Genomic DNA, 22,036 nt, shown 5'->3' with positions numbered 1-22,036 from the left:
TATTTAATCGTCAGCTGCGCGTAAAGAACAACATAAAGTCGTTTATCCACATAAAAAGCTGATCCTAAAGTTTCAATCACGGCATCGTTATTAGTACCTGTAATTTTTTTTGCAAACTTGACGTGTTCACAAACTGAAACAATGTACAAATCTAATACTACACGACTTATGGGTTATTGACCAAGTGTGAGGTCAAGATGGCTGGATATTGGGCAAGTTCTTTTTTCGCGTGTTTATGGACCGAGAGGGAGTCGAGGTCCATAAACTCGCAATGAAAGAACGAGGCCAATATCAAGCCATCTTGACCGAACAAGCTTGGTCAATAAAGAATTTATTACATGGCTTTCGGGGAAATTTTTCTTGCGGGACACCGCGGGTAGTCCCGAGCGGGCAAGATAGCTCCATCTTGCCCGCTCGGGTAGCCAATCACAGCGCAGGATTTGATTCATCTTGCCCGCTCACGGAGCTAGCAATATCATAAAGGAGCATGTCACATATATGCTCCTGCCCCGTAACATGACCGCCGGCTTGGGGGTTATGTTCTGGACGTTTGGGTCGGCCTGATAGATACTCTTTGGAGTCAGACGATTTGATTTGGCTCTCCATGTCAGTGTATTTATATATCTGATTACTCCTTTGCCTGTTGCTCTTTTTTTTCCCGATATTCCTGATATGCCTCTCCTGACGCCAATAATTTTTATGGCAAAAGTTTCAAATCTCCTTTTCGCGGGGGACTGGAAACGAGTTCGATTTTGACAGCGAGAGAGCGGAATTGTTAAACAAGCCAAAATGGCCGCGAAATTGGCTACTGCGAGTCGAGTATACAGAAAAGCTTCATTTGTACGTTCCCTGTACGGCTTCTGTGGTTTTTATGATCTCGTCGTATAGATGTCGAAGGGAATTGAGAACACAAGAGAACGCTGCACTGAGTTCGGTAAACGGGCTTACGCGCTGCTTGCTCTCGCGTACACGCTTGCAGTCGCAATGGCAAATTTTCAAATGTCTGATTGTCATCAGCAGATTGCGTTTCGGGCTAAATGTTCAAACGGTGGTAACAAGTTTCTGCTTGCACAATGAGGATGAGGATTTTCTTTCGTGAAGGGATTTTTCTATCCTTAGCCCTCGCCCTGGTGTTCTCCAGCGCGTTTTCTCAGGCCCAGGATTCTGGTGGTAGGTGCTTTAACTTTAGTTCACTTTCAGTTCATCCCCCAGAAGCACGGGCTTATTTCACGACATTTGCGTCTGCCAGGGATTGTATGGTCTAATAGTAGTCTCAGCATGAGATCACGAGGCTAGATTTGTTTCCTTGAGTCTCACACAGGGTTCTCTCATTTCTGCTACAAGCAATTGTTCAGTTTCATTTATATAGTTCCCTGACAGACGTTGACTACATGCTTCTTTCAATGAATTTATAGGGGTTATGTTCTGGACGTTTTGATCGGTCAGATCGGGACTTTTTGGAGTCAGACTATTTGGCTCTCCATGTCAATGTATTTACAGGGCTCAACACTAACTTTTCAACTTATCAGCCTAATGGCTAGTGACAACTTAGATGTCACTAGCCAAAAACTTTTTTCTCTAGCCAAGCATTGATGTTGGCTAGGTCCAATAACAGCAGAATTACTACCAAGACTTGAGAGCACAACCCATGTGACTCACTGTAATACATGATGTTTCCTTACATCAAATCTCTCAGGCCAAGAGATCCCAAAGAAAGAAAAATCCAGTGAATTTCCAGAAAAGACTTTCAGGACTCTGTTTTTCTTTTAGACTTGCTTAGAAAAACATTGAGACCCCAAGACGTTATTGTAAAAACTGTCGAGAAATGTTTCAAAAGCAAAACAACTCTCCGAACAAGATTGCAAAGTATTAACTGTCTTTGCCTACTACATGTAAAAGCTGCTGATTTAAAATAATGTTGAAGGAAATAAATCTTTCTCACCTAATTATTTCTGTAGTGGTAAGTTTTGTCAGTATGCATATGTGACCGTGAACGGGAAAACATACGTTAACGCTTCATCCATTAGGCATACTTAGTTAGCCGTTAGAATGTTAGGAGAGAGCGTTAGAACGCTTTGATCATCCGTTAGGCACAATTAGATAACCGTTAGAACGTTAGGACAAAACGTTAGAATGCTGTGAAGGCCGTTAACTATCTGTTAGCTATCCGTCCATTAGCAACCGTTTAACGGATAAGCGTTAAGGTACGTTTTCCCGTTCACGGTCACATATGACGACAAATCACCCATGTGTCGTTAACGTAAATGAAATGTTATCCCTTTACAGTTCTGCACGATTTTGTGCATGATTTTATCAGGAAGCTCATGTCTCATTTTAGTGACCTTGTTTCCAAGAAAAGTATTTGTGTTTGTCTTCCTTGAGGAAGACAGAAACTAGTTTGGCCAATTTCATTTTGTGACTAGCCAAAGTGGCTAGTGGAAATCAAAAACCTACTAGCCAAAACTAAATTTCTACTAGTCTGTGGCTAGTTGGCTACAGTTAGTGTGGAGCCCTGATTTATATACCTGAGGATTCCCTTGCCTGTTGCACTTTTTTCTGATATTCCTGATGTGATTCTCCTGACGTTATTAATTTTTGTGGAAAAATTATGAAATCTCCTGGCTTATTCATTCAACTGTTTTTCCCTTTTGGCTGGGGACAGGAAACAAGTTCGATACTGACTGCGAGAGAGTGGAATTATTAAACAAGCCAAAGTGGCCATGAAAATGGCCACTGCAAATATACAGAAAAGCTTCGTTTGTGCACTCCCTGTATGGCTTCTGTGATGTTTAAGATTTTGTCATAGAGATGCCGAAGAGAATTGCGAATACAGAAGAGTGATGCACTGAGTGCGGTAAATGGGATTACATGCTGCTAGGTCGCAGTTTCAAATTTTTAAATGTCTGACTGTCATCAGCAGGCTAAATGTAGAAATGGCAGTGACAAGTTTCTGCTTGCACAATGAAAATGAGGATTTTCTTTCGTGATGGGATTTTTCTACCCTTTGTCTTGCCCTGGTGTTCTCCAGCACATATTCTCAGGGCCCTGATCATGGTGGTAGGTGGTTTTACCCAATATCTGAGTGTATAATACTATTTTAGGAAAAGAAAATTAGTTCTTTTATGACAGAACCGACTAGTTTGTTTTAAATCATTCACCCTAAAGTGATAAAAAAAAAGCAGTAAAAGACAGATATTAGTTGAAAATAATTATTAAACAGCACCTGTTCCTCTACTGATAGTTGCATTTATCATTATTATTCATGCAGAGATCTGTACTGGTGCTTTTGAACCAGTTGGAAAAATTGCCTGTGATGTAAATGCCCTGTGCTATGAAGATGATGGTGCCTTTACATGTGTATGTAAAGATACCTATATTGGTGATGGCTGGGCTGCTGGATCAGGCTGTATTGAAGGTTAATAATAAGATTCCCGTAAAATTAATAATGATAATATTAGGACAGCTGTAATTATGTTGAAAGATTAAAAAAAAAAAGTCCAGTTGAAAGCCGGCGAGAAGGAGGGTTATGATTTAAGGTTATGTAGCTTATTACATTTCTTACATGTATAGGTTTAGTGACATCCAGAGGTGAAAACAAAATAATGCAAAAACAAAAACAACAAAAAACAACAACAACAAAACTTTAATTTATTCCTTTTTCATTAATTTACAGCCATGAATTTTAGGTTAAAACATACATGTATGTAACAGTGGGTGCAAGGCTAAATGTTCTAAATAATAACTCTTTGGAACCAACTTGATGCAGCCTGCCTAAACCATGCATTTGAGCAGGTTCAATTTCTTGAATATACTAAGGAAACAGTTAACTTGGTCCTCACACATTTTTGAGTTATGAATGAAGTTCTTGAATTAATTCTTTAAGAATGGAGTTTGACACCTGCAAAAAGCATGTGTTTTTTTTGTTTTCTTTTTTTTTCTTTTATGTCTGTGCCTTTCTCTCATGCTCTTATAAATTCTTGCATGCTTCTGTAAACTTTTGTAACTCAATGAGCACCTACAGTAAGGGAAGCAACTACCTCTAAATCGTAATGCTACAGTAGTGTGTGGTTTATGGTGATAGGATGTGTTGGCTTTGTTTTGTTTTGTTTTTTTTTTGGTTTCTTAATTGCTTGCCTGTTTGTTTGTTTGTTTGTTTTACTTTTGTTTGTTTTGATATTAGGACTCAGTCAGGACATGCCGGATAGTGGAAAAGAGGAAAGTCGTCACATGATTGAATCAAGTTTGTTCTTTTGCGTGTTTTTGATAATTATATTAACACCAAAAATATAGCTCCTTGTAAAACTAGCTGTGACCACAGTGACATGTAGTAACGTTCATAGCAATGTACAGTGCAAAAATATCAGCATGCTGATTGGCTGAGAGCATGTCAATTAATCCCTAACAGTGTAGAAATTGAGTGTAGAAAGTTGAAATTAAATTGGACGTAACTATATTATTAACAAGTAATCACATTATTTTTCTCATGCAATTTGGAACAAATAACCACTTGTACACCGTTATTGTTACAGTAACAGCAATAGCAACAGTAAATAGTAGTATTATAGTACTAACAATTTACTTAAAGCAGTGGTTTCCCATTCTTCCAAGCCAGGGCCTCCTGGTAAAAGTGTTTTGCAAAAAAGCACAAATTAAAATACAAAAAATACTGAAAATGTGAGAAAATATAATAAAATATAATACTAACCACTGCCTTTTGGACAATTTAAACATGGGTAAAACAAAGTTAGTTTGGCAATTTGGTGGCATAATTTTTTTTTTTTTTTTTTTTTACAAAACAAGTCACTGTCACCGAGGGAACATAACCATAGCTGTTGTGTTACCAGTAAGTGGTGAACTGTTTGTTCTTCATTTTGGTGACACTGCTTTGTTCATTATTTTGCACTGCGGAAAGTTATTACTAGTTACATGTCAATAATGTGCTTAATGTGTTACCTAATTTCTTCTAGGACAAGTGCCTGTGGGCATGTGGACTACTGGCAGAAGTCGTATTGGTAAGTGAAAGGTCAAAATTTTTCCTCCACTTCCCCCATTAGAGAGGCTAACTGGACAAATGCTCTAAAATCTTGCTTTTGTACATTTTCAGTGATTTTCTGGTGGTGATGGCAGTTTTCTCCGCTTCATTACCAAACAGATACTTGTTCATCTCCATCTCTTGGCCAGTTTCTTTTTAATAAAATAAAAATTTTTAGCAACTTTTTAAAACATAAACAAGTGAATATTAAAGTCAATAGCCGACATTTCAGCCTCATCATTTCAAAGATATAAGCCTCCCTCTGGTAGTTTTGCAGGAGATGCAGGCCTACAGTGTATAACTCACAGGGCAAGGGATTTGACCCTGTTGCATTCCCAGATCTCTTGTGGGTGAAGCTGAAGACAAGATCGAGATTAGCCCTAGCCAGGATTATTGTGTTAAGTTGCATGGAGATTTCTACCTGTAGGTGTGTCTACAGGTACATGTATGTAGGTTAATTTTAGAGGTGCCTGCAGATAAAGCTAGATTGGGCCCAAAATCGCTAGTCTAGAGCAAAAAAGCTGTAAACTTGGATATATCTGTACACTACATCTTTAGCAACCAGTTGAGCTTACAATACTATAATATAGGTATTGGTTTCTCATTGATTTAATATGGAACATTGATCTTTCAGAACCATGCAAAGGATTCTGGTTCTGGATGTTCAGGATGGTTTGTGTACGGAATTCTGTCTGCATGCAGGGATTCAGACACAGCACATGGATCAAGTGCATTTGCCAAACAGGGCGCGGGAATGGTTTTTCTCCTCGTTTCGCGGGAGGCACGGGGTGTCGTTAATGTAAGTCTATTTAAACACAAATTTCATAAGTTGTAATACAATCTGAAGGAGAGTGTCTTTTATTTAACAAAGAACGAAGCATAAGCCGTGTATTACACTGCGATAAAACACGACGGGCATTTGAGAACACGAGGAAAATGTAGAAAGCACGAGCTGCAGGCGAGTGTTTTCTACATTTCTCCAGTGTTCTCAAATATCCCGAGTGTTTTATCACAGTGAAATACATGGCTCCAGCTTCTTCATTTGCTTTATGATATAGAGGTAATGTGGTGAAAAACAATAAAACACTCTTTTTCTATGTTTTATACTCTGATAAGGGACCGTTCATTTTTTATAAGGTGGGGGGGGGCTGGTGGGATTTGGGGGGGGGCCATGCGAAAAAAAATGGCTTTCGAGGGGGGGCCATCCCAAAAAAATAAGGGAAAAAGGGGGGGTCACGTGAAATATTTTAGTAAAACTTTAAAATGGCATAATGTTTGAATATCAAAAAAGTTGCTATAGAATAAACATAGAAGGCAGGATACAAATTTATTACAAACTTTCCTTCTGCTTTAAAAAAACGTTTGGCGACAAAAAGCATTTGTAGCTACTGAAAAGAAGTATTTAACACTGTTATTTTCGAATGCAACTTTCACTGGCACTCATCTTCATCTCCGCTGTCGTCGAGTTCTTCGTCGCCGCTTGTGCTGCTATGGGAGTCTCTTTCACCAATGCTGCAAGAAGCAGCAATGCTTTCCGTCAGAGTGTACTCTTCAGGGTACATGAAGGTGTAAACATCGAAGTTTGTGGTGGATTATCTTCAGCATCTTGAAGTGCTGGAATTTAAAAGGAAAAAGAGAGCAGAAGAAAAGGCAAAGTTAAGTAGGGAGGAGGATTATCCTTGGACTGAGTTGTGCGAAGATCTAACCAAGCTTAAAAAGCTACGTGTTCCAGAACTAAACAAGTACTCAAACCACCACGGGCTGAAGCAGCATTTGAAAAGCAGCAAGAGTGAGAAAGTAAAGGCAATTGTAAGACATTCATGCTTGCAGCAGAAGAGTCCTCTCAGAGCTGGCCTACCAACACTGAGAAATGCCAAGACACTGACACAAAATGACAACAGGGCAAGTGCTGACAGCAGTGAAACGGATGAAAGTGACAATGATGAGTATGACAGTGACGCCATTGACTCTGGGGGAGAAGATGACTCAAGTGACGTCATTCTTGCATTCATCAATTCAGATGAGGAAGATGCCAATGAGAGGCCAAATGCCACACACTCGGGGCGAGCCATAACTAGGAGATCCGAAATTGACTTCTCTTTCTTTTGATTTGTTTTTTAAACAACAGCTCTCTGTCGTATAGAGATTGTAAATATTGTCTTCATAGTGAGCACAATAACGTGAAGTAGGGGGATAATAGAGAAATATTAAAAAAGTTGAAATCTAAATATTGTTTGTTCAATTTTTTTTTTGGGGGGGGGTCATCCCAAAAAATGACCGCTATAAGGGGGGCCATGTGAGAAAATTGGTAAGCTGAGGGGGGGTCATGCGATTTTTAAATGGTGCTTCCCAAATCCCACCAGCCCCCCCTCCCTCATAAAAAATGAACGGTCCCTAAAACATGGGGTTTTGACCAATCAGAGCACGCACGGTGTCCTACCTATATTATAACTAAAAATAAGGCATGGATAATAAACAGAAAATAAACTACCGTGGAACCCCACCTTACGGTCACCTTGTTATCACCGCCAGTTTTTTGTCGCAGTTGAACGCCCATAATGAACGCCCATAGTGATCATTTCCTGACTGACTCTGTCCTGACCCTGTTTAATACTGCATAGGGCGTGTTTAAAACGCGAAATGAGGAAATTGCACTTTAAAGAATGTGGGATACAGTTTATCCGTACAATCATCGAGAGCTAACCACCTTTATAACCGGAGCGCTATTCAGGCTAATGGGAGCGTTATTCAGCTAGGCTAACCAGAGCGCTACTTAGGCTAACCGGAGCACTATATAGGCTTACCGGAGCGCTATTTGGGCGAACCAGAGCGCTATTTAGGCGAACCAGAGCGCTATTTAGGCGAACCTGAACGCTATTTAGGTTGACCAGAGCGCTATTTAGACTAACCAGGGCGCTATTTAGACTAACCAGAGCGCTATTTAAGCTGATCGTCCACAGTGACAAGCCGTTATTTCCTCATTTCGTGTTTTAAATACGCCCTGCTGGAGATGCCTATTTCTGGCCGTTAAGGGGAAAACAATTGACGCTAAACTATCAAACACGTCATTGGAACATACAAACTAACATTCTCTTTGACCTGAGATGAACGAGAAAAATATAGTGCATGTCAAGCTCTTCAGTTGCGGGTCGATTATAGCTACCGAGTCGACTGGCCCCTAGCCGGCTAGCCCCCAACCAGAATTGGATTAGCCCCCATATTCACGCTTAAAGAACGAGAAATAGACAGCGCTTTGGACCTCTAGTTGGAGGCTAATCACTTTGTGGGGGAGTTTTGAGGCCTTTCTGCCGCGTTTTGTTTATTGGAACTATTCCCCCCCCCCCCCCCCCCCAACAGATGAGGAAAGTGAATGTTGCTATCAAAAATTGCCACTGTTAGGAATTAGGTGAAATTCATGGCAACAACGTTTGGGGTGGACACACAATGCAATTTAGCCATTGCATGCCATGCACTACCAGCGCGTCGGCCGACATACTACCGACACACTATCGACTGTCGGCCGACTGTCGACCGACGCGTTGACCGACCCCTGGAGCGCGTTTCTCGAAGGTCCCGAATAGTTTTCGCACCCGAAAAGCCGTAGCAAAATCTCAAACCTTTTTACTACAGAGCTGTTTTATTCATAAATTCTTAATATGAACAGAGCTTCTCTTCTTACAAGAAGTTTCAGGCGTATACACCTCTCTGTCTTTAAATACCGATTAATTAAAAATGGCTTTTCGGGCCCGAAAAGGTTCCGGTGCTTTCCAGAAACAGGCCCCTGGGCCGAAGCGTTAATGAGATCGGATTCTTTACCTTTACCCATTTGTCTGGGCCTTTATAAGTACAACATAGAATTAATTGGGTTCTTTTCTTCTTCTAGGTTTCCTTTCTTTTACCTGGACTGCCATTTGACGTTTTTACTTTGTAAACTGATTTGGGACTGAAATAAAGAAAAAAGAAACTTAAGTCTGGTAGCAAATCTCTCTGCTATTCATTTCAGTTGGATTATATTCCTTTCTATTTGAATCTTTTTATAGGAATATTGACGCTGAAATTGGCGAACTCTTAGGAATATTTCAATATAACCAAGGGTGAGATTCTGTGGAGAATACCTTTTTAGGTGTTGATGGAAAATAGAGCAACTGTAGAATACCCTGCTACTATCGTTATCGATTTTACTTGCGCGCATACTTTTAAAGAACGAGAAATAGTTTTGCGTAGTTTTACGATCGCAGGCGCGCTGAGGACAAAAGCTCAAGTAATCTGCGCGCGCTCAAAGGAAGACGTCAGTGTTTTTCGGTATTTTATGATGTCAACATGAGCACAAAAAGTAAAACGGACAATGAATATTTTCGTGCTTCCTTCGGTGAAATTTTGTAAAATTTGGCCGACAGGTAATAAAGAATTTACTTTAGTTGGAGCTTGTTTTTCAGGGAAATCTATCTCATCAGTTTCTTCTTATAATTAGCAGTAAAAGACTGGCAGTACAAACCCTGTAACCCAGTACAAAACTGCCATTACAGACCCTACTTTTAAAAGGCAAGATTTTAACAGAGATGACAGTAAATTGCTTGTTACATTTCATAAGTAAATTTGATGATTTGAGAGGACTGGGTGTACAACGAATGCAAAAACAGCATTCAAAACATAACACTAGCGCGGGCAACGTGATAAATGTATGCTCGGAGGGTGGGTACGGCTACACGTAGGCTACAAATGATTACCCTATGGAGCCACCTTAAGAAAATAAAGGACAATAACATCACTTATTATATGGCCAGCTCCGTGAGCGGGCAAGATGAATCAAATCCTGAGCTGTGATTGGTTACCCGAGCGGGCAAGATGGAGCTATCTTGCCCGCTCGGGACTACCCGCCGTGTCCCGCAAGAAAAATTTCCCTGAAAGCCATATAATAAATCCTTTATTGACCAAGTTTGTTCGGGCAAGATGGCTGGATATTGGCCTCGTTCTTTTTTTGCGTGTTTATGGACCTCGACTCCGTCTTGGTCCATAAACACACAAAAAAAGAACTTGGCCAATATGCAGCTATCTTGACCTCACGCTTGGTCAATAACCCATATATGATACGCGATGTAACACGATACAGACACCAATCTCGGAGACCATGGGCAGTTAGTGGGGACAAGGGAAAGTCGAAACCACGGGAGAAATCGGCAACTTTTCTTTGTCATATTTTTTCCTTTGTCGCTTTGACTTTTTCTCGCCCTACTAACCGCTCCTAGGTCTCCGGGGATGTACAGACATCGGGATAGAGTTCTATTTCATACATGTAGCTCAATTCATGGTCCTATATTCTGCAACAGAAGCTGTAATCTAATTAAGAACCAGCTAACTTCTATTTTTGCAAGTTAGACAAAAAGAACCCGAACAATGTTTCCAGACCCTAGTCTAGTTGAATAATACAGAAGTCAATGTAACCGCGACTCCCCACCCCGCGACAAGGTGGGGATTAGTCGGGAAAAGAAGGAGATTCGACCGAATCGCATCCCCGAGGGGGTGTGGTATTGGGAAATATTTGCTATGTCAATGATAAGACCGCGGCAGTCTGGGTACGATGTTTTTGCGACAATTGATTTTCAATTATACAACATCCAAAATTTCTTAGATTGAGAAACCGCTGTCTCGATGTAAAGACTTTCAAAATGGCCGCTCTCTCGTGTAGGTTATTTAACAACTCGTGTTTTCTTCTGCGTCCGATGCAAAGGCGCCTTGTCACAAAGTTAGCCACAGATCAAGATGCCAAAAAGGAAAAGAGAAGGAAGAAAATGGAGACTAGGAAAGAAATGTAAGCGCTCAAATTTTTAGTTAATGGCAGATGGTTCCATGCCTCGCCGATCTCGCCTAGCTACCTTTGGGCAAAAAAGCCAATACGGAAGACCAATGCTTGTACAGTGCAACCAAACAATATGTCTCAAGCAAACCAAAACAAAGCAATCCTTTCTTCAGCTGCACACCAGCTTTTTACCAGCTTTCGCTTGGGTTGACTCCGGAGCCGACCACCGGACCAGAGCCCGAGAGGTGGGGGTTGAGGGGTGCTTCTATAGTTACCAGTATTGAGAGCTAACTGTAGGCAGGCTGACCTGAGTGTTATTTAGGTTAACTAGAGAAATTTACCCTACCTCTAGGATCACCCTTTTCTAGACCTACCCTGTATATGTTTGGGAAATACGTAGGTAGTTATACATGGGGATTGTCTGTTTAAACGTTACCCTTGGGTTGGAAAAATTCAACACCTTGAAAAATTGAATGTTGGGGAAGAGGAGTCTCTAAGATTGCATACCCTTTAAACCAGGTTACAAGTTCTACCATTAAAATGTGCAACCCTACATGTCCAGTTAATATTATAATCATTCAGCTGTTAAGATATGTACATTCAGATTGTTCATGTGTGTAGCAGAATGATATGCATTAGATTGTACAGGACTATACTGCGACTGAAAGCAGTTAACATCCGATAAGATTTAATTTTCCTTGTATAAAGTTGTCTGTTCCCCTGGTAGGCCCAGGGTTTGACTCCAGGGAGAAGCCAGTGACTTGGGGTGCATCCCTTTGGGGTGATCTGGATCAGTATCACTGATCCAAGATCACTTGGATCATGATACATCAAAGGAACTGATTTGTCCACTCTGGTCACGGATTCATTGGTTCTTTTGATGAACTATGAGCCAAGTGATCTAAGGATCACTGATCCTGATCCAGATCACCCCAAAGGGATGCACCTTTACACACATAAACTGTGATCAAAATGTCAGAAAGGTAATTTTTTTAAAAAATAACTGTTTCCTTTTTTTCATTCAGAATCAAAGATATTTCTAAAGGCTACTTTGCTGATCTTCATGGTAAGAAAAATGTTTGCTTCACCTTAATAGGTTAATATTAACTAAAATAACATGGTCACACTGACCATCTTTTGTACCCTGCAAGTGGATAAGCAGAAAGTATTGATTCAATTTTTCTAGGAAGACAACACGTTTTTGAGACCAAAGATTTTCCATTGCTAACCTTTCTTGTAATCCATCAGTTGACTCCTGCAGTGCATATCAATCCTCAGCCCCTCCCTTTCCCATTTGGCCCACTGATGCCCAGAGAGATAGGAGAATGGGCACTAATGGAATAATGACTTGTGGACACTTGATACATGGATGTAATTCAATTCTGAATGCGAACCAGGACAGGTGATCCATCACTAAATAAAATGATATTATATTTCCATGACTAAAACATTTTTTCTTCTCATTCTGTTCAGAATTTCGTCGAAGCGGTGGTAAAAGGTTCTTTGCATTCGAAAAACCTAGTGAACCTAAGGTACATACTGTAGGTTGTAAATTATGTTCTAACCATAAAATATTACATGCTAGCCTACGAATACAGCTGCCTCTCATCACCCAACCACCAATGACCCTTGGTGGTGGGTAATGAGAGGCGGCTGTATTCGCAGGCTAATTAATCTTCTCAAGTTATAGTGTTGTAAGTAGTATCATTAAAAATATTAATTTTGACTATTGTAATGATAATTTTGTATTATATCAATTATTATATTTTTTTTATGACCTTTTATTCTGTCATGAAAAGAAATGGGACCTTGTGTCCCACTGAGAATGAAGAAAATAGGTGAAGATGAATGTGAACATGAAAAGAACTGTACCTTTTTAAAATATTGAGTCAATTTGTGGTAAGAAAAAAATGAATAATTTGATGATGACAATTTCAGGATTCATCAGCTTTTCCCAAGATCAAAGCAAGGACATTATCACAAAAGGAAGTTGATTTACAACAAGCATTTGTTGGCTATGTTACTCTTGTGCTGTTATGGATTAAAGCATTTGGAGAGGTATGATATGACTGGATGTTTGATTGCAACATTATGATTGCAACATTATGTTGTGACCAATAGTTGCATCTAAGTATAAAGTACAATAACAGGTACCGTAAGTCTTCGAATTAGCACCCGGGGCGCTTATTTCAAATTTAGGAGAAACCGGGGGGCGCTTATTCGAGGGGGGTGCTTAATCAAGGCGGGGCGCTTATTTAATTTTTCCAAATTGTGGCCTGACATGATCATTTTTTCCATTGAATACATCATCTGCGCATAAACAACAACATAAGCTGTTTATCAACACAAAAAGCTGATCTTTATGATCCTAAAGTTTAAATCACGGCACTTTTAGTACTTAACGTGTTCAACGTCTTCACTTAACGCGTTCACAAATTGAAACCATGTACAAATCTAATACTACACGACAAAAACTATACATCCTTTGTTGTCTCATTACTCATCCACAAAATGGGGGAGGGGTAGGGGGCACTTATTCCAGGAGGGGCGCTCATTTTAAATTTTGGCCAATAAGAGGGGTGCTTATTCAAAGGGGGCGCTTATTCGAGGGGGGTGCTAATTCAAGGATTTATGGTAATGCAAAACATGAATGATTTCACTTATTGCATAGTATTTTTTAAACTTTAAGAAAAAGTTTCAAGGAAGGAGAGAAAATGTTTTGTGCAATTATTAAGCTCAGTAAAAATCGTTAGGCAGCCCACAGGTTGAGCTTTGATAAATGTTCAGGTCACCTAGACTCGATTTCCGCCACTCTCTCAAGTCCAGTCTCATTTCCTGAACAGATCACCCGCATGCAGTTTAACGTTTTTCTTGGCCTTAAGCTCCCACAGACCTCTGCAGCTGAGCACAGAGTATCAATTTTTATTGATGTGTGGAGGGTCATACAGTCTTGGCTCAACGCCTGTTGGGAGATCTGGGAAATTTTTTTAGTCGCATTCAACCAAGTGATAACGAACAACAGCTGACTGGCAATTGCTTTTGACAAACTTTACATTGAGTTTTTACAGATTTTTACAGCCATACCATCATGTACATGATGTCCATTTCAACAGATGAGACTTATAACTTACACCAGTACCATTGACTGACAAGCACTAATTTTCATTTGATCCTGAAGATGACTTCCACTCAGGTTGTGGAAAAGCCAGTCACCAACATCAGTTCTTTTCAGAACTGCCCTCACCCGGACGATCACACATTACAAACTAGACTGATTAACACTTGGTTAAAATATAGCACGATCATATCACAATGAGTTAGTTATACTAAGTGTATATAATTAAATGATGATCATATAATTGAGTTCCTATCTGTTTTTTAGACAATGTGTGACAAGTATAGACTTCCATTCATGGAACACTTTCAAGAAGAACCTCTTGCACAACATTATGAGGTGAGCATACATGTAATTTACACAAGGAAATGAAGAATACCAACCAATGTGGCATGCCTGCTGAAATAAATAATATTACCAAAAACAAATTGCAGACTTAGTAGTTGTGTCCACTAAATTAAAATGAGAGTCTATGGATTAATTAATTATTGTTGTAAACACCTGCAATGAAAATAATGTGTGCCTCCAGAAAATATCCATTCCCTCTCTAAGGAGGGTTCCAAGGGTTCCAAAGGCTTCTAAGGGGGAATCAAAGGAGTTCTTAAAATTAAGTCAAAATTTTTAAAGTACTATTAAACAGGAATTTCCAGAGGGAACACCACAATTTATTGTTTTTGAATTCAAACATGCACTTTGCACTTGCTTCAGTGGTGAATCTGTTGTTGTCCTGTGCATTTTCAGTCATGGATACCTTTTCTTGCAGATAAGTGTTGTTGATGGGTTCTTCTTCAAAGCATTCAGCAGACTCATTGAAAGTAATCTGAGAAAACGAAAGGCTGTAGACAGACATGTAAGACTGCAGTTTACAAATTTAATGTTGTATCTGTTTACTTAGTTGCTGTGGTCTCATGATAAGGGCATAATAGACCTCAGTGAATTTAGTGATCTTAGGGTAATAAGCACTGTTTGGCATTACTGTTTTCTATTCTTGGACAAGCTACAAAGTGCTCAACCCTTATGTGCACAATGTAACCCTATCTATAGCACCAAGATGTATTCATGGTCTGTTTGGTGACCAGTGAATCGCCAGGGCTGCCTGAGATTCCAGATTAAACTTTGGCTTGATAAGCCACCTACAAAAACTTGCAAGCAGATTTTAACTTGAATTAGTTTCATCGTTCTCCCAAAAAAATAATTCTTGTCATGACAGAAATTGAAGTGAAATGCAACAGTGTCAACAGTGGAGGAAGGCAAAGCAAATCTCATTCTTGTAATCATTATATTCAATGTTTCTGACAGTGTTTAATTAGTACTCTATATTGTTTTCATCTTCCAGGACAACTATCTCTTCTTTACTGGAAACCTGAAACCAATCAGGGAAAAATTCTTGGAGAATGAAATTGTCGGTCATGCATTTCTCATAGACAGTAATGGATTAGTGAGATGGAAGGCACATGCCAACCCCACAGAAGAGGAAATCAGATACATGCTGGATTGTTCAAAATTGCTTCTGAAAGAGACACAAAGAACTCTCAAGCGTAATAACAAAGTTGTATCAAACATCAGATGATAAAGATGATAGATCTTTTTATAAGCTGTAGTTCTTTTCAATGTTGTTAATACCAGCTGATGGTCACCATTTACCTAAATTAATTTGAGGTTCAATAAAAGGAGTTACTTATTGTACCATTTGCATGTCTCTGATGCATGTAGATGACAAATTAGGTTGGAAACCAGTTGCATAACTCAGATTAAGATACATAGGTTTTTTTCAACTTCAATCAATATATTTGGCCAACCTTTCTTTGCATCACATGTCAAATGGGTAGTTGAGTATGGGGAATGAGAGAGAAGATGGTCACACAAAATTTCAAGGCACAAACAGGGCCTGTCATTGATCTGTCCCCCCCTGCCCTTTTTGAGCATTTACAGCCAGCCCCACCCCCACCCCCACCCCCCAATTGAGCCTGACTGAGCAATACCCCAAAGTTCATCCAAATGTCTGTGTAACATATCAAGAGGGAGCAAAAACTTTTCAGTAATTTTATTACAATTTCCTTCACAGATAGTTTTACAAAGGTTATTTATTCAACAATTTATTATTAACTAGATATAAATACACTGTAGCTCATAGTTCAACTGATTTAAAGAACATTGCATCAAGCTACTGGTAAATGTACGTTTTTGGGTTGCTGAGTTATGGATTTAGAAACAATTGAAAATATTTTGAGTTGTCTTTCTGACGGTGTTGTTAACTTAGATACACTATCTAGATTCTAGAGCATTATCAGTCACACTTTTAACATAATTAATATTCTGGCAGATTTACAAAACTCAGCTTTTAGCAAAGTTATGCACTTTGTAATGATTTGACACATTGCAGAAATACATACATGTGGAATGCAATGTAGACAACACCATAATTTATTACATTTACATTTATTTACATGACACATTATAACACGTTTTTAAAATATATACAACTACATGTATTGCAAAAAAAGTTCAAGATGCGGGGAAGAAAACATGGACTACATGGTTACTAATCAATATTACATCACTCTATTACCTTTACTAGCAGCTTTCTCTTTTTAAGAGCTAATAAAAATGAATTAGGAAATGTCATGTTATTTTTGGTACAGCCATGTTATCTGTCAGCTCGAAATAGCAGGACACCGATCAAAACAAAAGTTTCGATGAGAGCTGGCAAAGCACTGTAGAAAATAAAATATAATTATTAGTCTATTATAATTTAAGGCTGGAGTTGCAACTTGATTTTAAGACCTTACAATCAGAGACATTGCAAAAGTGCCACAAAAACGGTTTTGACTGATTTGGTTGGGGGAATGCAACAGGAACCTTGAGGCTTGGTAGCCAGACCCAAAAACTTAATCTATAATTTTTCTACATGAAGAAAAGCACAGCACTATTCTACAGCACTACAGAGAGCACTAATATTCCACATTACCATTTTGATGTAATATATCAAACACGAAAGGCCATGTTTGACCACATTTCTAAACACTAAGAAGAGAGTAGAAAATATGACATGCAGCAGAGTATTTTTGATGAGCTTCGAGGTGTTTGGACATGTGGTCAAACACTGTCTTGAGTGTTTGATATATCTTCTCGATCAAAACTAAAGCTAAGGAGAAAGCGGAGAAATAAAATCATAAAATATATGCTAATTAAGATGAAATATCCAAACACTGCTACAGTCATAATTTCCTTTGTTTAAACTTGATGGATTATTAATGAGTTTGAGAAAGCTGGTTCCAGCCAAAATAACTGGTATCATAATCTACCTGTAGTTTTATGTACTCCATTCAGTCTATTGAACTTATATGAATCATACTTAATGAATTCTAAGTAAAGGGTATGACCAAACTTATGGGGAGGTCAGTTAGGGGGGATGGGGCAAGTGTAAATGGCGCAAGTTAAGGACAGGAATTCCATGGGAGGTGGGATTTCTGAGATGGTGGGAACATGAGATTTAAGGAAATTATTTTGAATAAGAAAGGGTTGGAAGTGGAAATAAGAAGTACATGTATGAGGAGGTGGAAGTTCAGACTCCTCTGTTCCTCTCTCCCCTCTCCCCCCCCCCCCCCACCCCCTCCACCACCCCCAAATGTGTCACAGAGCCTTTTCCATCTACCTCTTTGCACCACTGTCTCATTTCAATGCCAAACATATCACGTACAACTAAAACTTTCAGAGATCTAAACATTTCTCTGATTGATTTCTCCAACTGAATTGAACAGTCTTCAGTTGTAAGAAAGATATTTGGAGTACTCACCTACAGAATCCAAAGACATACCAGAACTTATCACAGTCCCATTCCTCAAGGACGAACATAGACAAAGAAATAGCAGCACTGGAATGAGCTGCGATGGCTACATTTTTCAGAGTCAAGGAGCAAAACTGAAAACAGAATACACTTGACCTGATTTTTGGCATAAAAAGGGAATAAATTTATAGAAAGTAAATATTCCCACAAAGAAGCAGTGCTAGGCTCAGAAGTAAATTTCAACCGTGCAAATACATGTTATTAGTTAATGATTAACTAATAACATGTATGAGTCTTGAGGTTTGTTGTCAGTAGTTTAATGATTACACAACAGTTATAAGACTACTAGAGGATTAAAATATGTTTTATACCTTTTTGAACTCTAAAGGATTACACCACAAAACCTACAATTTTGTGTATTTTTAAGCCTAAAATTATAATTTTCACTTTCAAGAGTAGCGCACACAATCATTGTCTATCATATAAATCTACTAGCATTCTATCACGAATGCCATGCTCTGATTGGTTATGCTACTCACTATCTATTCAGTTGTATAAAGTGAGTAGTGTGCTGGTGTACGCTAGTTAAAAAAGTGACGGGACCTGCTTCTTGGCGTTTTCAAAGTGTCTGTGAAGAGGATTTAGGTAAAGTTTTGAATGACTGGTAGATTTATGCTAAAACAATAGTAAGATTATGTGCTCTTAATTTCTATGCGTGATAGTTTACTCGGGTTTTGCCCTCCTCAACTATCACGCGATAGAAATCTCGAGCTCATAATCTTATTGTGTAATAAAAAACAATGAGAGAACCAATCAGATTTGCAGATTTTCAATAGAACACATGTGAGTGGCTGCTAATTAGTATTATACTAATGCAATATTGTGTGAATAGAAAAGGATACAAAGCAGAGTTGCAGTACCATTAAACATGGAACAACCTCCAAGGAATCCTCCAAACTCTAAGCCCAGAAACACCAGAGTAAGAGAGAGGCCCACTATTAACCTGTGAAAACAGTAAACAAACAAGAAATATATATTAAATAATCAAATATGTGGATTAAATATTAACTTGCTATTCACTTATCATGTGTACATTCATAACTACTCAATAACCGAGAGTGAGGTCTCATATAGGGCAAGGTTGTGAGGCCAAGGTCTGAGATTTTCCCAAGAAGACTGAATGCTCAGCATTAGTATTAAGTTTTATTATATGGCATTTTGCTTTGTTTTTGTAGGCCCATAATTGGCCCATGGGCATAATTTACAAGAAAATAATTCCCTAGAAGTAGCCAATCAGAACGCACATTATAACCACCACAAACACAAGCCATAATAATAAATACTATTCACTTAGTTTCAATGTACACTTGAAGGGAATTAATTATGTACATACTCCGTATCCTTTGTTGAAAATTCACTGTCTGTATACTGGAGAGGGAGACAAGCTCTAACATTCACATCCTGAAAGGAATAATGAGATATAACAGAACTGTTTATTGTCAATAAACACCTTACATGGGTACCCTACATGGCAATACTTGGGTCAAGTTCATTACATTAACTGGGGATGGAGTGCAGCGAAGTCTGTCAAAAATGACTACAAGCATGCTAAATGAATTTCTGGCATGCACACCGTGGGCCAGACATCTTTTATTTTTTCTGGACTGGTCCCTATCTACCAGTCTAGCCCTTCAAAACATCGTCATGTACAATGGTTTTCCATAGGATTTTTTACGATAACTACAGAATTTCTTGTGCGCTCATTGGCTAATTTTTATCGTCAATAAGCAGACAGACACATGAATTTATAAGTTACGTGATGTGTCAAAGAGTGAGAGCGAACTGTTATCGTAAAAAACAAATTGGTGTCAGTTTTTAATGTGCCTGTCCTCTTATAGACAGTTAATTTTGTCATAAAATTGTCAAAATAGTCTACAGATCCACTCAACTATCGCCTCATGGATCCACAGCTACTTTGACAATGTTTGGATGAAATTCATGATCAGTAACAGGGCAGACGCATGAAAAACTGGCAGCAATTTGTTCAATGGTGAGCTCGAGATCATACAATGGTGTGATCATCCATTGAGCATGCACCACTGTTGCTATAACATGGAAATGGACGATCCTGATTTACTAGTCAAAAACCTCATGTATCAGTAGAAGTGAAACTAGGTTTGATTACCAGCCACTGGTTGGGACAATGAGCACATGTTCATCAACTCAATCAGAAACAAGCACTCCCAAATACACAGTGAGTTTCCTTTAACATTTCAAGGCTCTAGACAGATCATACAGAAAACTTGTTGTCTTTCTTGTCATTATACAATAGTCCTTGTCTAGATCTTACATGTACAAGTAAAATCAGTACATGTAAGTGACAAGCTCATGCACTGAACATACATTTGGTGGTCATTGTGTATTTCCAAAGCTCAAGCTGCATTCTCTACAGTCACACAGTTTTGCTTCCCTCCATTCTTTGAAATTAACAAATCGAATGTGGTTTAGCATGGTCTGTACTCTTATCAACAACGATACGTGTTATCACAGTGGTCAAAATGTTGTGGACCCACAAGGCCCAGCCAAGTGAGTCCACAACAAATTTTGACCCCTGTGATGATGTGTATCATTGTCGATAAGAGTACAGACGACGCTTAACCACATTTCAATTTGTTTTTTACCACAATATCAATGTCAAAGCAAATATTTTTTTTTTTTTCAGAGCACAAGCTTAAAAAGGCATTGCGTGACACATTGACACCAGCAGCGTTGTCTGAACTCTTAACGACAATGGCGAATTAGCCAATCAGATTGCAAGATTAGTAGCAATTGTGGTAAAAAGTTGTGTTGATGTACATGTAAGCGTATATAAGATTATACAACTGCAGCAAAAAGATATACTGACTAACTATAGAGCTATACTTAAGAGTCAAAACGTATGGCGCATTAGCACAGTATCGCACAGCTGTGCCCTCGTCAACTATCGCGCGATAGAATATCGAGAGCAAATAATCTAATTGTTTCAGTATAAATCTATTAGTCGTTCAAAACTTAATCTAAATCTTCTTCAATGACACTCCGAGAAGGGCACACTGCTACGCTACTCACTATCTATCACAGAGTAGATATGGAATAGCGTAGCCAATCAGAGAACGGCATTCATGATAGAACGCTAGTAGATTTATACTAAAACTCGATCGATAGAAACACGGTACGTGTTTTCCATTTCTTAAATGCTTATCAGTTTTCCAGAGCAAATGAACATAGGTCTCGACTCTACGTTTATTTCTCTACCTACCTTTGATAAAAATATGACGACTGTAACAACAAAGTGAGCGATGAGACTTAAAAATCTGGATGCAACAAGACTTCCGATGAACATTTTTGTATATTGAACTCTCAATCAGGAGGTAAATCATCCATCATAACGCCTGTAACGATCTGTTTGGCCGTAAGCCGCCATTTTGTTTTCCTTTGTGGCCTCGCCTTGAACAATTGTTTCGTTTTTCGTTTCCAGGTAACGCTTCTCAAAAGCGCTGTATGATATTTTTCAAACTTAAAGACTTCGAGCTACAAAACCATAAATCTGACTTTCAACTTAACAGAACACTGTCAGCCGCCCAAATAAACGGAGTGCAGGTAAACAGGCCAGTCGGCAATCGATCGAGAGGGGTGGGGGGGGGGGGCGGTAAATGTGGAGGAAGGATGAGGGGTAGGGGTGGGGAGGTTGTCAATAAACCCTTAGCATGCTTTTCTCTCTTTCCCAGTTATGTTTGAACGGGCGCCGTTTCATTCTAGTTGGTATACATGCAGCTTAAGCCCTGGCCAAACAGACTCGCAAGTAGACGCAAGTTGAAAACTTGGGCTCACTTGCAACTCCGTTTGGTCAGGCCTTGCGTGAACTTGCGTTGACTTGCGATGACTTGCGCTCACTTTGGTCGAATTCAAGTTTTTCACCGTTTTATTTGGCCACCCAACCCAAGTCAACGTAAGTTGAGTGACTCCATTCTTTTTTATAGCAACCTGTGCCTATTAGCCAACCAAATACAGGATACTGCGGTTTTTTTTGTTTTTGTTTTTGTTTTTTTTCTTTTTTGTTCTTTTTTTTGGCGACTTGCACGTACTGGCTGTCCTTGCGAGGAAACTTGCGAGTTCCTTTGGCCACCTAACTCAAGTCTCTACGCAAGTTCAGCTTGCGGCTACTTGCGAGTCCGTCAGTTTGGCCAGGGCTTTATAGTGAAAGAAACGTATCTCTTCCACCGTTCCCTCTTTTTTTCTTTCTTTCCGTTCTTTCTGTTTTCCTTT

The 22,036-nt window shown here is 39.1% G+C and overlaps 3 protein-coding genes across 4 annotated transcripts; 2 read left to right on the top strand and 1 right to left on the bottom strand.

Annotated features, from left to right (window-relative positions):
• The first annotated feature begins 758 nt into the window (after positions 1–758).
• LOC110063784 (uncharacterized) lies at positions 759–9,455 on the top strand. 2 transcript variants are annotated; one of them, XM_089282160.1, is made up of 6 exons: positions 759–1,170; positions 3,269–3,415; positions 4,181–4,240; positions 4,968–5,012; positions 5,667–5,831; positions 9,073–9,455. In XM_089282160.1, the coding sequence occupies exons 1-5, from the start codon at positions 1,074–1,076 to the stop codon at positions 5,828–5,830; spliced, it is 513 nt and encodes a 170-aa protein (XP_089138286.1). In that variant the 5' UTR covers positions 759–1,073; the 3' UTR covers position 5,831; positions 9,073–9,455. The 2 variants fall into 2 exon arrangements, with proteins under 2 accessions (XP_089138286.1, XP_020626440.2); XM_020770781.2 differs by lacking the exon at positions 9,073–9,455 and adding an exon at positions 8,916–9,001 and having other exon boundaries at positions 762–1,170.
• A 1,184-nt stretch (positions 9,456–10,639) lies between these two features.
• On the top strand, positions 10,640–15,630 carry LOC110063772 (uncharacterized). The gene is made up of 7 exons (XM_020770766.2): positions 10,640–10,841; positions 11,855–11,895; positions 12,303–12,361; positions 12,768–12,887; positions 14,212–14,283; positions 14,708–14,794; positions 15,281–15,630. The coding sequence occupies exons 1-7, from the start codon at positions 10,699–10,701 to the stop codon at positions 15,512–15,514; spliced, it is 756 nt and encodes a 251-aa protein (XP_020626425.2). The 5' UTR covers positions 10,640–10,698; the 3' UTR covers positions 15,515–15,630.
• Positions 15,631–16,345: 715 nt separating this feature from the next.
• LOC110063773 (transmembrane protein 107-like) lies at positions 16,346–21,198 on the bottom strand. The gene is made up of 5 exons (XM_020770768.2): positions 21,030–21,198; positions 19,125–19,192; positions 18,634–18,734; positions 17,741–17,837; positions 16,346–16,658 (listed from the first exon to the last, which is right to left on the bottom strand). The coding sequence occupies exons 1-5, from the start codon at positions 21,111–21,113 to the stop codon at positions 16,592–16,594; spliced, it is 417 nt and encodes a 138-aa protein (XP_020626427.1). The 5' UTR covers positions 21,114–21,198; the 3' UTR covers positions 16,346–16,591.
• Positions 21,199–22,036: the final 838 nt, after the last annotated feature.

Source organism: Orbicella faveolata, unplaced genomic scaffold (genome assembly GCF_042242905.1).
Source record: "Orbicella faveolata isolate gen_17 unplaced genomic scaffold, um_ofav_v1 contig_12, whole genome shotgun sequence".
Taxonomy (NCBI): domain Eukaryota; kingdom Metazoa; phylum Cnidaria; class Anthozoa; order Scleractinia; family Merulinidae; genus Orbicella; species Orbicella faveolata.
The sequence above is the reverse complement of the archived record's forward strand: the minus strand, read 5'-3'. Positions and strand labels throughout refer to the sequence as shown.